The sequence below is a fragment of the Delphinus delphis genome, chromosome 11 (genome assembly GCF_949987515.2).
Source record: "Delphinus delphis chromosome 11, mDelDel1.2, whole genome shotgun sequence".
Lineage (NCBI taxonomy): Eukaryota > Metazoa > Chordata > Mammalia > Artiodactyla > Delphinidae > Delphinus > Delphinus delphis.
Window position 1 is genome coordinate 97,633,191 of NC_082693.1, and position 12,480 is coordinate 97,645,670.

General features: G+C 53.7%; 1 protein-coding gene across 3 annotated transcripts in view; it reads right to left on the reverse strand.

The window, feature by feature from the left end:
- Window positions 1-12,480, reverse strand: part of PHF21B (PHD finger protein 21B) — a 94,517-nt gene that overhangs the window by 24,763 nt on the left and 57,274 nt on the right. For all 3 annotated transcript variants that reach the window (XM_060024003.1, XM_060024001.1, XM_060024004.1), the window contains exon 3: window positions 543-635. In XM_060024003.1, coding sequence (XP_059879986.1) covers window positions 543-635 — 93 coding nt within the window. The remainder of the gene's footprint in view (window positions 1-542; window positions 636-12,480) is intronic.

The following is a 12,480-nucleotide window of genomic DNA, read 5'->3' on the forward strand; positions in this document are numbered from 1 at the left end:
TACTGAGCCCACGTGCCACAACTACTGAGCCTGCATGCCTAGAGCCCGTGCTCCGCAACAAGAGAAGCCACCGCAATGAGAAGCCCGCGCGCCGCAACGCAGAGTAGCTCCTGTTCATCACAACTAGAGAAAGCCCGCGTGCAGAAACGAAGACCCAATGCAGCCAAAAATAATCAATCAATCAATAAATAAATTTATATAAAAAAAATCTCCATTACGTCATGATCCAGTCCAGAAACGAATTGTTCACAAAAAAATGCTTATGACGCGTCTTGGTATTTTCTGCTGTCTTCTAGTCCAGCCTAGTTTATTCCATTAAAAAAAAATCCTGGTCATGACCCACTAAATTGATTTCTCAATTCCTCACTGTGTGAAAAACTGGGTCTGGTCCAAACATCTCCTCTGAAGGGCAGGCAGAGGAGGCAGGAGAGGAAAGCGACTCCCACAACGTCACACCCAGCTCAGGGCTCACCTAAACCTCACTGCTGAGGGGCTGTGGACAGACAGACAGACAGCCCGGGGCCCACCCGCAGGCTGCTTACCTGAGGTAGCACTGCCGCTCCTTGCCCGGCCAACCTCTGCAAGGAGCTCACCTGAGGACCTGTGACAGGCACTGCAGTGATGGTTCCCAAAGCCTGGAAGACAAGAGGAGGGCGGCACTGAGACAGGACACGGCACCGGGACTCACGCGACCCCACCCGGCCGGCACCCGGCGACTCTCCCCAGCCTGGCGGCGCAGGGGTGCCTTGGAGACAGCGAACTCTGCTCTGCTCTCCTCTCTCTTAATGGTAAGCTTTTTTTTTTCTTTGTTTTTTTTTGCGGTATGCGGGCCTCTCACTGTTGTGGCCTCTCCCGTTGCGGAGCACAGGCTCCAGACGCGCAGGCTCCGCGGCATGTGGGATCCTCCCGGACCAGGGCACAAACTCATGTCCCCTGCATCGGCAGGCGGACTCTCAACCACTGTGCCACCAGGGAAGCCCTAACGGTAAGCTTTTAAATCACAAAAGTAATATGTAACATGCAAGAAATTTTGGAAACCAGAAAAAGAAAGAGAATGGCATCCCCGGAAAACTATCACTGTCTCACATTAGCTTCCTTTTAAGTACGTTTTCTCTATAGCTGTACATGGAATTCTGTAACCTGTTTGTTTTTTTTCATATTGATTCCCTGCAAACATTTTTTGTTATTTTATTTGACCTATGAACATACAAACATGCAAAGTGAAAAGGAGGGAGGAAGGGGCAGAAAGAAAATGAAGGAAGGAGAGAGTCTGAGAGACAGAGAAGAGGGAGAGAGAATAGAGCAGGAAAGACAGAGAAGGGAGAATAAGGAGTTTATTAGATTTATAAATATCACCTTAAGCACACACAGCTCAATTTGCCTATAGTTGTGACCTCAATAATCCTGTCAAATTTCAGGACAGGTTATTTAGTAAACATGATGTATATCTTGACAAAATAAAGGAGGCTACTAATAAGAACCAGCGAAGGTTAATTAAGAAAAAAAATCATGCTAAACTTGGAGCTTCCTTCCTTCCCAGTTTCCTTGGACTTGTCTTTTCTCATTTCCCCAGAGTGGAATCCACTCTCATTTTACCCAAAGACACAGCACCACTCACACCAAACAGAATGTGATGTGTAACCTGTTTTTCTACTTGTACTTAAGGACACATGTAAGGTTTCCTGAAGTTGTTACAGTCTCCATAAATCACCCTTTAATGGTTATAGAGTCTTTCATTCAGCAGACATCAATGCTATTTCCTCAGCCAATCCCATCCTCCTAGGAATTTGGGTTTTATTCCCATCCTTTTCTGATTAATAAACAGTGGTACAATATACATCTCTATGGATAAAGCCATTTCCACGTCACAAAGTGTTTCTGTAGCACAGGGTCTGAAAACAGGAATCAATGGGTAGGGATTTTATTTATTTAGTTAGTTAGTTATTTAGTCTGCATTGGGTCTTTGCTGCTGCACGCGGCCTTTTTTCTAGTTGCAGTGAGCAGGGGCTTCTCATTGCGGTGGCTTCTCTTGTTGCGGAGCACGGGCTCTGGGCGTGTGGGCCTCAGTAGTTGCAGCACGTGGGCTCAGTAGCTTCAGCTCACAGGCTCTAGGGTGCGCAGGCTTCAGTAGTTGTGGCACTTGGGCTCAGTAGTTGTGGCTCACGGGCTCTAGAGCACAGGCTTAGTAGTTGTGGCACATGGGCTTAGCTGCTCCGCAGCATGTGGGATCTTCCCAGACCAGGGATTGAACCCGTGTCCCCTGCACTGGCAGGCAGATTCTTAACCACTGCACCACCAGGGAAGTCCATCAATGGGTAGAAATTTTAAAAGGTAGGACTATTTTGGGCCCTTGATATATGTCCCCACTGTGCTAACTCAGGAGGGGCCATGACCAGGGCTCACCCCAACACACCCTCAAATCTCAGCCTCCGAGTCAGGGCTCTTTCCAATGCATGATGGGATGGCCACATCTGCAGCAGGGTGGACATTCAGCGTGTGGAGATGGGAGATGACACACTCCCAGGGACTCCAGGCCCACACAAATACAGAGGATGTGTTTTGGGGTGCCCGTTTGCCTAAGGTCCCTTTTCTAGGAATCAACACTACCTACAGCTGATGAAGGGGAGGTTCCACATGGCCACGTTTGTACCCCATGAGCCTGCCTGATGGGGAGAGGCATCTCTCACTTGGGGCCAGCCAAACCACCAGTGACCAGAGAGGTTCTCTCTTGAACTCAGAAGCCAAAATTCTTAACGAAGTGTCAGCAAGTCAACCCCAGCAATAATATGAAGGATAATACATCTTGAATAAGTTGAACTCATCCCAGGAATGCAAGGCTGCATCACCATGTGAAAATCAGTCAGAAAAAAATGATATGGTTATCTCAATGTATGCAGAGAAAGCATTGAACAAAATTCAACATCCATTCATGATAAAATATTTCAGCAAACTAGGAAGAGAAAGTAACTTCTTAACCTGATAAAAGGCATCTATAAAAAATGAGCAGCTACCATCATACTTAATGATGAATGTTTTTCCACGGAGATCAGGGATGAGGTAGGGATGTTCTCTTACCACTCCTGTTCCCATTGGACTAGAAGTCCTAGCCAGTGCAATAAGGTAAGAAAAAGAAATAAAAGGCCTTCAGATTAGGAAGAAGAAATAAAACTGTCTCTGCAGATAGCAGTAGCAACTACGGAGAAAATCTGACAGAATGTACAAAAAAAGGTTGTTAGAACTAATAATTGAGCTTAGTGAGGTTGTAGGATACAAGTTCAACATACAAAAAGCAACTGTATTTCTATATACTAGCAAGAACTCTTAGAAATTTAAAAAATGTTTACCTGCCATTTGCAACAGCATCAAGAAATGAGGAATACTTAGGGATACATACGACAATAGCTGTATAAGAGCTATACACTGAGAACTTTCGAACACTGATGAGAGGAATTTTTAAAATACCTGCATAAAGAGAGAGACACACCATAACCACGGATCAGAGGCCAGTGTTATTAAGATGTAAATGCTCCCCAAATCGACCTCTGGCTTCAATACAGCCTCCATCAAAATTCACCCCAAAAAGGGTAGAAAATGACAAGGTCCTTTTTAAATGCATGTGGAAATGCAAAGGACCCAGAATAGCCAAAACAACTTGAAACAAACAAAAAACAGCATCAAACAAACAAAGCGAAGGACTTATATTTCCCAACGTTAAGACCTATTATAAAGCTACAGTAATCGAGACAGTGTGGTATAGGTGTTAAGTTATGCAAATAATAGATCAATGGAACTGAAGAGAGTCCAAAAATAGACTCAAACATATATGGTCCATTGATTTTTCAGCAAAGGCTGCAAACTCCATTAACATAGTGGAGAAAGGACAATAGTTTCACAAATGGTGTTGGAACAAGTAGATACTCGTACGTTAAAAACAAACGACTAATCCATACGTCTCACAGATTTTAAAAAAACCCAAATGGATCAGAGACCTAAACGTAAAGCCTAAAACTGTAAAATTTCTAGGAGAAAACACAGGAGAAAATCTCTGGGGCTGCGGGTTAGGCCCAGTGTCTCGGATACAACACCAAAAGCATGATCCATATAAGGACAAATTAATACACTAGACTTCGAAAAATTAAAAACTCCTGAGCTGGAGAGACAGTGTTAAAAGAATGAAAAAACGAGCCACAGACTGGGAAAAAACATGTGCAAATTACCTATCTGATAAAAGACTTGTATCCAGAATGTATAAAACAACTGTCAAAACCCAATAACTGGAAAACAAACAACCCAATTAAAAACTGATTTGAACAGAACACATCACTAAGGAAGATATGCTGATGACAAGTAAGCAAATGAAGAGATACTAAACATCATTCGTTAGAGAAATGCGAATTGAACCACAGTAAGACACCACCATGCACCCGTTCAGACGGCTACAATAAAACAGGCTGACCGAGTCCAGAGCTGGTGAGGTGCACGCACTACTCTTGGGAACGTAAAGCAGTGCAATCGCACTGGAACAGTCCGACAGTTTCGTAGGAAGTGGAACATACATTTACTGCTATGGACTGAACGCTGATGTCCGTCCCCCCGGAACGTGTATGTTGAAACGCTAATCCCCAGGGTGATGCTTTTGGAGACGGAGCCTCTGCGGGTGATCAGGTCATGAGGGTGGGGTCCTCACGACGGGATTAGTGTCATCATGAGGACAAACCTAAGAGGGCTTGCTTCCCCTCTCTCTCTGCCACGTGAGGACACAGCAAGGAGTCTGCCATGGTTTAAATGTTTGTGTCCCCCTAAGATTCGCTTGTTGGGATCCTCACTCTCAATGTGATGGTGTTAGAAGGCAGGGCCTTTGGGAGGTGCTTAAGCCAGGAGGGGGGAATCCTGATGATACGAATGGGACTCGTGCCTATCAAAAAGGCTGCAGAGACTCTTTTTTTTAAATGTTGAGCCTTCTTTTAATTTATTTATTTTTATTTTTGGCCGTGTTGGGTCTTCGTCTCTGTGCGAGGGCTTTCTCTAGTTGTGGCAAGCGGGGGCCACTCTTCATCGCGGTGCGCGGGCCTCTCACTGTCGTGGCCTCTCTTGTTGCGGAGCACAGGCTCCGGACACGCAGGCTCAGCAGCCATGGCTCACAGGCCCAGTTGCTCCGCCGCATGTGCGATCTTCCCAGACCAGGGCTCGGACCCGTGTCCCCTGCATTAGCAGGCAGATTCTCAACCACTGCGCCACCAGGGATGCCCTGCAGAGAATCTTAGCTCCTTCCCCCAGGCAAGAATACACCAAGAAGTCTGCAGCCGGAAAGAGAGCCCTCATCTGACCATGCTGGCAACCCTGATCTCCAACTTCTGGCCTCCAGAACTGTGAGCAATAAACTTCTGTTTACAGTAACCCCCCGGTCTGTGGTATTTTGTTACAGCAGCCCGAATGGGCAAAGACAGCATCCATCTGCAAATGAGGAAGAGGGTTTGCACCACAAACCAAACCAGCCAGCACCTTGATCCTGGACCTCCCAGCTTCCAGAACTGTGAGAAATGAATGTCTGTTGTTGAAGCCCCGCCCCACCCCCAGTGGGTGGTGTTTTGTTATAGCAGTCCCAGCTAAAACATTCTAGCCCTAGGCGTCACCCAAGAGAAATGAAAGCACACGCCCACACAGAGGCTTGTTCCAGAGCAGTTCGCAGCACCTCTACTTGCGATCGCCCCAACTGGAAACAGCCCAGATGTTCATCAACAGGTCCACAGATGAACAAACTGTGGAATATGACTCAGAAATAAAAAAGGAATAAGCAATTGATACACACAACGGGGATGAATCTCAAAGTAATCTTGCTGAATGGAGCAGGACACAAAAAAGGACTTATTATTGTATGATGCCAGTTATAGGAAATTCCAGAAAATGCAAACTCATCTAAAGGGATCAGAGGTTGTGTGGAGATGAGGGGATCGGAGGAAGGGATCAAAGACACAGGGAAATTTTTGAGGGTCAAGGGTGTGTCTACTATCTTGATTCCGGTGATGGTTTCACAGGTGTAGACCTATGTCGAACATCTTGCACACCCCTACTTCCCCCCTTGTAGCTCTCTGTCCCTGGAATGAGCGTCATCCTTCTCCAAATGACACAGCAGAGCCCCACGACCCACAGAGCTGCTTCTCCCGATTATGATGGGGTGGCTCCTCCCTCCTCTGGAATTTTCCACCTGCCCTAAAGTGGGCGAAGCTCTGAGGCTCCCGTCCTTCCGGCCAGCTGCTTGCCTCTGCATGAAGCCAAATTATCCACATTTAACTGGAAAGTCCCTGTGGACGTTTGCCGGAACAGAGCTTAAATGCAATGCAACGAGCACCCGAACAGACGCGGTCGCTTTAAGAGGAAGCGTCCCAATCCACGCGCCGCTTCCAGTCCCTCTCCAGCACCGCTTGGCAGCCCTGCCCAATGCCCGCCTTCTGCAAAGGGATGCGCGTAGAAGGCTGTGCCCCCTCCCTCCCCTGGACCTGCGGTCTCATCGGCCTCACAACCCCTGGGCCCCGGCCCAGACCTGGGCAGGTGAGAAGCAGGCACGAAGGGAGCACCATTTGACTGACAAGCTTCCAGACGATTCCATCAACCTGGGAACCACAGGATGAGAAGAAGTTGGCCTGTCCGTCCAGCAGGTTCTGTGCTGAAAGGCCCACACGGGCACTTCACTCCATCAGTGAGCGGAGCTGCGTGGTCCCCTGGGTGCAGGGGTTCCTGCGCGGGTGACGGGTAGCCAGAAGATTCCAGGGCCCCGGGAACACAAGGGCAAATCCATGCCCAACACCTACAGGAGCCAGGGAACAGGCGCAAAGCTGCTTTCCCTGGGGACTCCGTTCTGGCTAAGATGCCCAGTCAAGCCCTCCAGACGAGGGGTGCGTGCCGTCTGTGTGTTTTTCCAGTCCGTGTGTCTCTGCACGGAAAGGCGTGAGGGTTGCTGCGTGTCCGTTTCCGGGTGTGTTTTCGTACCAGCGACTCCACTCTCCGGCATCCACGTGGGCGCCTGTGTCCTGTGTGTTTCCATATGGATTCTTCTCTGGGTACCTCTTTTGCTCTGGTCCGTGTGTCTTGCGGATGCCACCGTCTGTGGTTCTAAGCCTTCATTGCAGGTCGGCGCTCAGTTCCTCTCTCCCGACTTGGGACACGGGGGACATCTGTCTACACACCTTAGAAATTTGCAATCAGGGAGGGGGAGGGAGGGGACCACGAGAGGGAGGGGTGGGTGGAGGCTGCTGGGGGGGCAGAGCCCCCGAGGTCAGAGTGGGTAGGGGGGGAAGATAGGGGGAGCTTTACTTTGACCTCGTTCTCAAATACTCAGTTACCAAGAAAGAAACAGGACCCGCCACGGGGGAAATACCGAACGCCTGCGGGATGTTCACAGCACAGAGATGGTTCACTTGCTGACGCCAACCCGACGGCTGGCATTTGTACTACTGCCAGGGACGCGGGGTGGCTGACGGCTCTTTAAGGAGCACCTTACCGTGTGTGGGGCGCCCTCTGTGCCACAGCAGCAGGAGGAACACGGAAGAACGGATGACTCCCTGGGTCAAAGGCCGAAGTCCCAGGCTTTGGGGAGGAGTTCGCTACAAAGAGGCCGCTGAGCAGGGTCCCTCCGCCGCCCCGCTTCCGGGAACCGTGGGTTCCTTCCGGGAACACCGAAGCCCCCTTCCAGCCCCTGTCCATCCTGTGATCGCCGTCTATTTGCTTCTCTTCGCTCCAAGGCTTACCCCAGAGCGCGTTTTTCCACATCCTTATAAACCTTTAATTAACAAGTCGAAGAGACATTTTATCTGGCAGGGCCTGACCTTTCTGCTCCGTGTTGGAATTTATCGATACCGGCAGAAACAATCATCTCAGAGACTATTTCACAAGCACCGGAGAGCTTACAGCCACACTTTTGTCGAGATACACGAGCTCCTGGGCTTCCCCGGTGGCGCAGTGGTTGAGGGTCCGCCTGCCGATGCAGGGGACACGGGTTCGTGCCCCGGTCCGGGAAGATCCCACATGCCGCGGAGCGGCTGGGCCCGTGAGCCATAGCCGCTGAGCCTGTGCTCCGCAGCGGGAGGGGCCGCAGCGGTGAGAGGCCCACGTACCGCAAAAAAAAAAAAAAAAAAAAAAAACAAAAAAAACGAGCTCCTTATAACTGCGGTTACAGCTCTAAGCATTTTAAGGGGGACAAAAAGGGGCAAGAAAGTCAAAGATAACTTCACATTTTTCCTGCATCAGTGGAGTCCCTGGGGCAGCCTGGGAAACCCTGGAGAAGCTCGGTCGTGGCCGAGGCAGGTGGGAGGCGCCCAGGAGACAGGTGTCTGTACACGGGGTGGGGACGGACTGGGCTTGGGGCTGGGCTCGGGTTCTGGCTCTAACACCAGCCATGTGTGGCACCCTTGCTCTCTGTCCCCAGTCTCCTCGTCCACGACAGGAAGAGTTCCCGCTGCAGGGGCGGGAGGGGGCTAAAGGGATGGGCCTCAAGGATGAGCACGAAGCCTGGTGCACGTCTGGCTCCGTGAGACCCGGGTGGAGATGAAGCGGGTGAGACTCGGCTGTGCCCGGAACTGGGGCACTGAGCGGGTGCCTGGGAGGGACGTACAACCCTGGCGTCCCGGCAGGGACCGCCTCGGGGTCAGCCTGTCCAGGTGCCAGTCCTGGAGTGGCCCCTCTCCTGATGGGGAAGCCCCCTCTGCTCGCCAGCTCCTACCTCCCCGTCTCTAACACGGGGCATACGTGCTCACCTCCCGCGCAACGACCGGAGTAAAGTACACGAACGTGAGGAAGCGTGAAGAAGTAAGAACAGGAAACGGGTGTCCCAGGCTTCCTGCTGTGCTCGGTTCAACAGCTCTCTCCCTCGTCAGGGGACAGACCCCGGAGCCAGCCTGCAGCCAGGCTGTGTGGCTCAGGAAGGGGAACAGGGTGGTGAACAGGACGGGCAGTGCCCGGCCTCACAAAGGCTGCTCTCATCCCAGACCCCGACCCGATGGCTGGCTCAGAACTGGCCTTTCTCATCTCTGCTGCCCTGCTGGATGGCGGATCCTGGAGTCCAGCCCAGGTACCGGCCCGAGCAGGAGCTTGGTGAAGTGACTGATGGATGGGGTCAGACAAGGAGGGCCGCGGACCCCCAGGGTCCAACTCCGGGACCCCGGCAGGAGATGCTCAGGGAACCGCTGAGGGCCAGGGGAGCAGGACTCCTTGAAACCTGCACACACGGTCACCCAGAGCCCCACTCCACGAGGCAAGCCTGCCCCCGACCCCCTGGGCTTGGCTCCAGTTCCTGTGCCCAGCGAGACCCCAGACCTCACAGAGCCCCCCTCCCAGCGGGACCCCTGGCGTGTGTGAATGGGTTTTGAAGTGGCTCTGTCCTGTCTATGTGAACGTATTCCCAAAGCAGGCAGAAAGCCAGTCTTGGGGACCGGCCCGTCTCCAGGACTGGACAGGACAACCCCACGCGGCACCCCGAGCCAGGGTCCACCCTGGCCTTCGTCTGCCACATCTCGGGCACCATCCGTGAGCAGGCCTCCTGCCTGGGCTTTCCAGATGGGCCTGTTAAGCTGAGTCCAAGGGCCTTGCATGCTGGCAGCAGGGAGAGCGGCAGTCACAGCCCGCGGCACGAGAAGCGCCAGAGCCGCGCGGCCGGCTGTGTCTCCCACGCGCCCTCGGTGAACTCAGTCCTCTCTCCTGGTTGCAGGAGGAGAGGAGGGCAGCAGTGGGATGGGGGCCACACTGAGCCCTGCCCCACGCTCCACGTGGCCTCATGGCCCCTCCCCCAGGCCACGTGGGCAGGGCTGAGAGGAGGGAGAGTTCCCCAAGCCTCACAGCCGCGGAGGCAGAGACGCAGGGCAATGCCCCACCTGGACGCCCTTTTCCAGAACTTTCTCCACTCATGGGACTCACAATTCAGGGCTGACGCCTGCTCTAACCCAGCCTGTCCCTGGACACACTATGCGTCTTCTCCTGACCCTGAACCCAACCTCCGACCCTGACCAGCTGCATGCCCTGGGGGGGCTGTTCCCTAGCCTCTCCGTCCCTCAGTTTCCACAGCTGTCAACCACAGACAACCTCACGCCAACCTCTGAGGACGGCTGTCAGCGTGAACTGTCGCAGCGGGCGGGAGAGCACGAGGCAGACCAAGCCCAGCCCTGGGCCAAACACAGGCCACACGCAGCCCCTCCGGACGCTCGGAGCGAGCACCCATCCCCAAACTGGCCACGTTCGCACAGTTTCGATTTAACGCTGGTGGCACAGAGGGCTTCCCTGGGGTGTGAGCTTGGGCGGCTGGTAGAGTGGGGGCATGTACAGACACTGAGGGCTTCCACACGCCTTTTCCCCAGCCTGACCCACCGAACCCAAACCACCGACCCTCAGACACGTGCCCCCAGAGGAGACCCAACCCTGCTTCCGGTTGCACCCGGGACACCAGAAGCTATTTAAAAACTTATTTCCATGCAGCACTGGCAGAGCTGGCCGCACAGAGGGGGGTTGCCATGGCAAGAGCCACCTGGGAATGCAGTTGGGGCGGGTAGCGGCCGTGCGGTCTCGCACTACCTTGTGGGGGACACTTGGCTCTCACGCTCCCGGGAGCCCGGGCTCCTGTCCCCACGTGGAGGGGGCGGAGTGCCTTGCCCCGTGAGCTCCAACAGCAGTGACTGTCCTCACCGACAGTCACCAGAGACACATCCCGCCCTCTGAACTCCCGTCCACGTGTCATGACCCCATCGCTGGGCAGAAAGGCCCACAGATCGCCGCTCAGAGGCTGCGGGGTATGGACCCAGGGGAAAGTTTTCTCTTTTAAAATCTCAGAACCCAGAGGACAGAAACTTCTCAATCGGTGCTCAGTGGACTTGCCAAGGGAGCTCTGCTTTCCCTTCAGAGAAACCGAACGACGCGAAGCGAGTGTCTGGTGGGCACCACGCAGTCCCCCCCTCGGTTTACAGGTGGAGGAACTCAGGCCCAGAGGCTGAAGGCGTTTGCCTAAGGCCACGGGACTCTCGGCCGAAAGCTCAGGTCTCTTCTCGGCCAAGAGCAGGCGGCCGCGAGAAGAGAAGGAATGTGCAGCTGGAGAAAGGCTGGACCCTGCCCTGCCCCGCCCCGGACAGGCCACGCCGTGGTGCAGGACACACAGGACACACAGGAAGCCACGACGGCTCGTCGTCCGCTAACCTCGCTCGGAGCCCGGAGCGCCAGCGGACACAGGAAGAAAGGCCGTCAGGAGGTTAGGAAGACTGGCCGAGCCATGGACGATTCAGACGTCAAGAGTCCATCCATCCAAGGAGGTGCCGGGCCGGCGGGCGGTGGAAGGTGGGAGCTGAAGAAGGTTGTGCAGGGCCAGCTCCCACAGGACACTCCCGGTGGCCCTGGACATCAGTCTCCGGCTAAGCCAGGTCCTTCCTGAAGGCCTCCCGGGGAGAGGGTGCAGCCTTCACTCCCGTCTCCCACGCACAGTGCTGCCCGTGTGACCTGGGACTCAGTCTCCCCATCTGAGAACTGGGAGCTCAGCCTTCCCCTCTCATAGGGTTTCTGAAGACTTGGCAGTGATACTCGTGGAGCTCCAAGTGGGTCCCCGGCCCCTCAAGGGGAGGGCGGCACTAGCCACGGACGTTGGGATTAAGTCCCAGAAACTGGCACCACCGCCCCGGGGAGGGAACGTGCTGGTCAGGTGGCCACAGCTCGGTGTCTCTGGTCTTCAGCCCCCTCCGCACTAGGCCGCTGCTGTGGGACATTCAGGACGGTTGGGTTTCTCCTCGTCTGTATGAAGCCCAGTGTCTATGTCAACACAGATATGCAGATAAAACTCTAGAAAAACCGACAGGGAAGCCGTCCTAAAGAAATGACATCACACGATGTGTTTCCTGTCGAGACTGCGTTGAACACGGTGGGCAAGGCTCCTAAGAGGGCTCACCTGCTGCCACAGGGCAGCCAGCGGGCAGTCTTTGTCAACTGAGGCCCTGGGGCTGGAGAGGGACGTCCCGAGGCCACGCTCTTTGACCCAGAGGCTTGAGCCTTTGCCCTCTGCCGAGGTGTAAGAGAAGGTCGTCTGTGCCCCCGGGGCCCACCCCAGGATATGCTTCTTGGTTCCTTCCCGGGGCGGGGGTGGGGGGGGGAGGGGAAGCCATCACTCAAGAGCAGGGAAAGCAGGGACTTCCCTGGTGGTCCAGTGGGCAAGACTCCGTGCTCCCAATGCAGGAGGCCCGGATTCGATCCCTGGTCAGGGAACTAGATCCCACATGCGTGCCTCAACTAAGACCTGGCACAGCCTAAATAAATAAATAAATAAATATTAAAAAAAAAATAAAAGAGCAGGGAAAGCAGCCGCCCAGCTGGTCACCTTCAGCTGCCCACCCCGCCCACTTCCGGAAGCACAGCCCAGATCAGTTCACGGGAAAGGGCTGCATCCTGAGTGGCTGGGGATATGGTCGTCTGCACAGGAGCGACTTGCTGCTGTGTGTAAACAGCAGGGGGTTCGCGCCA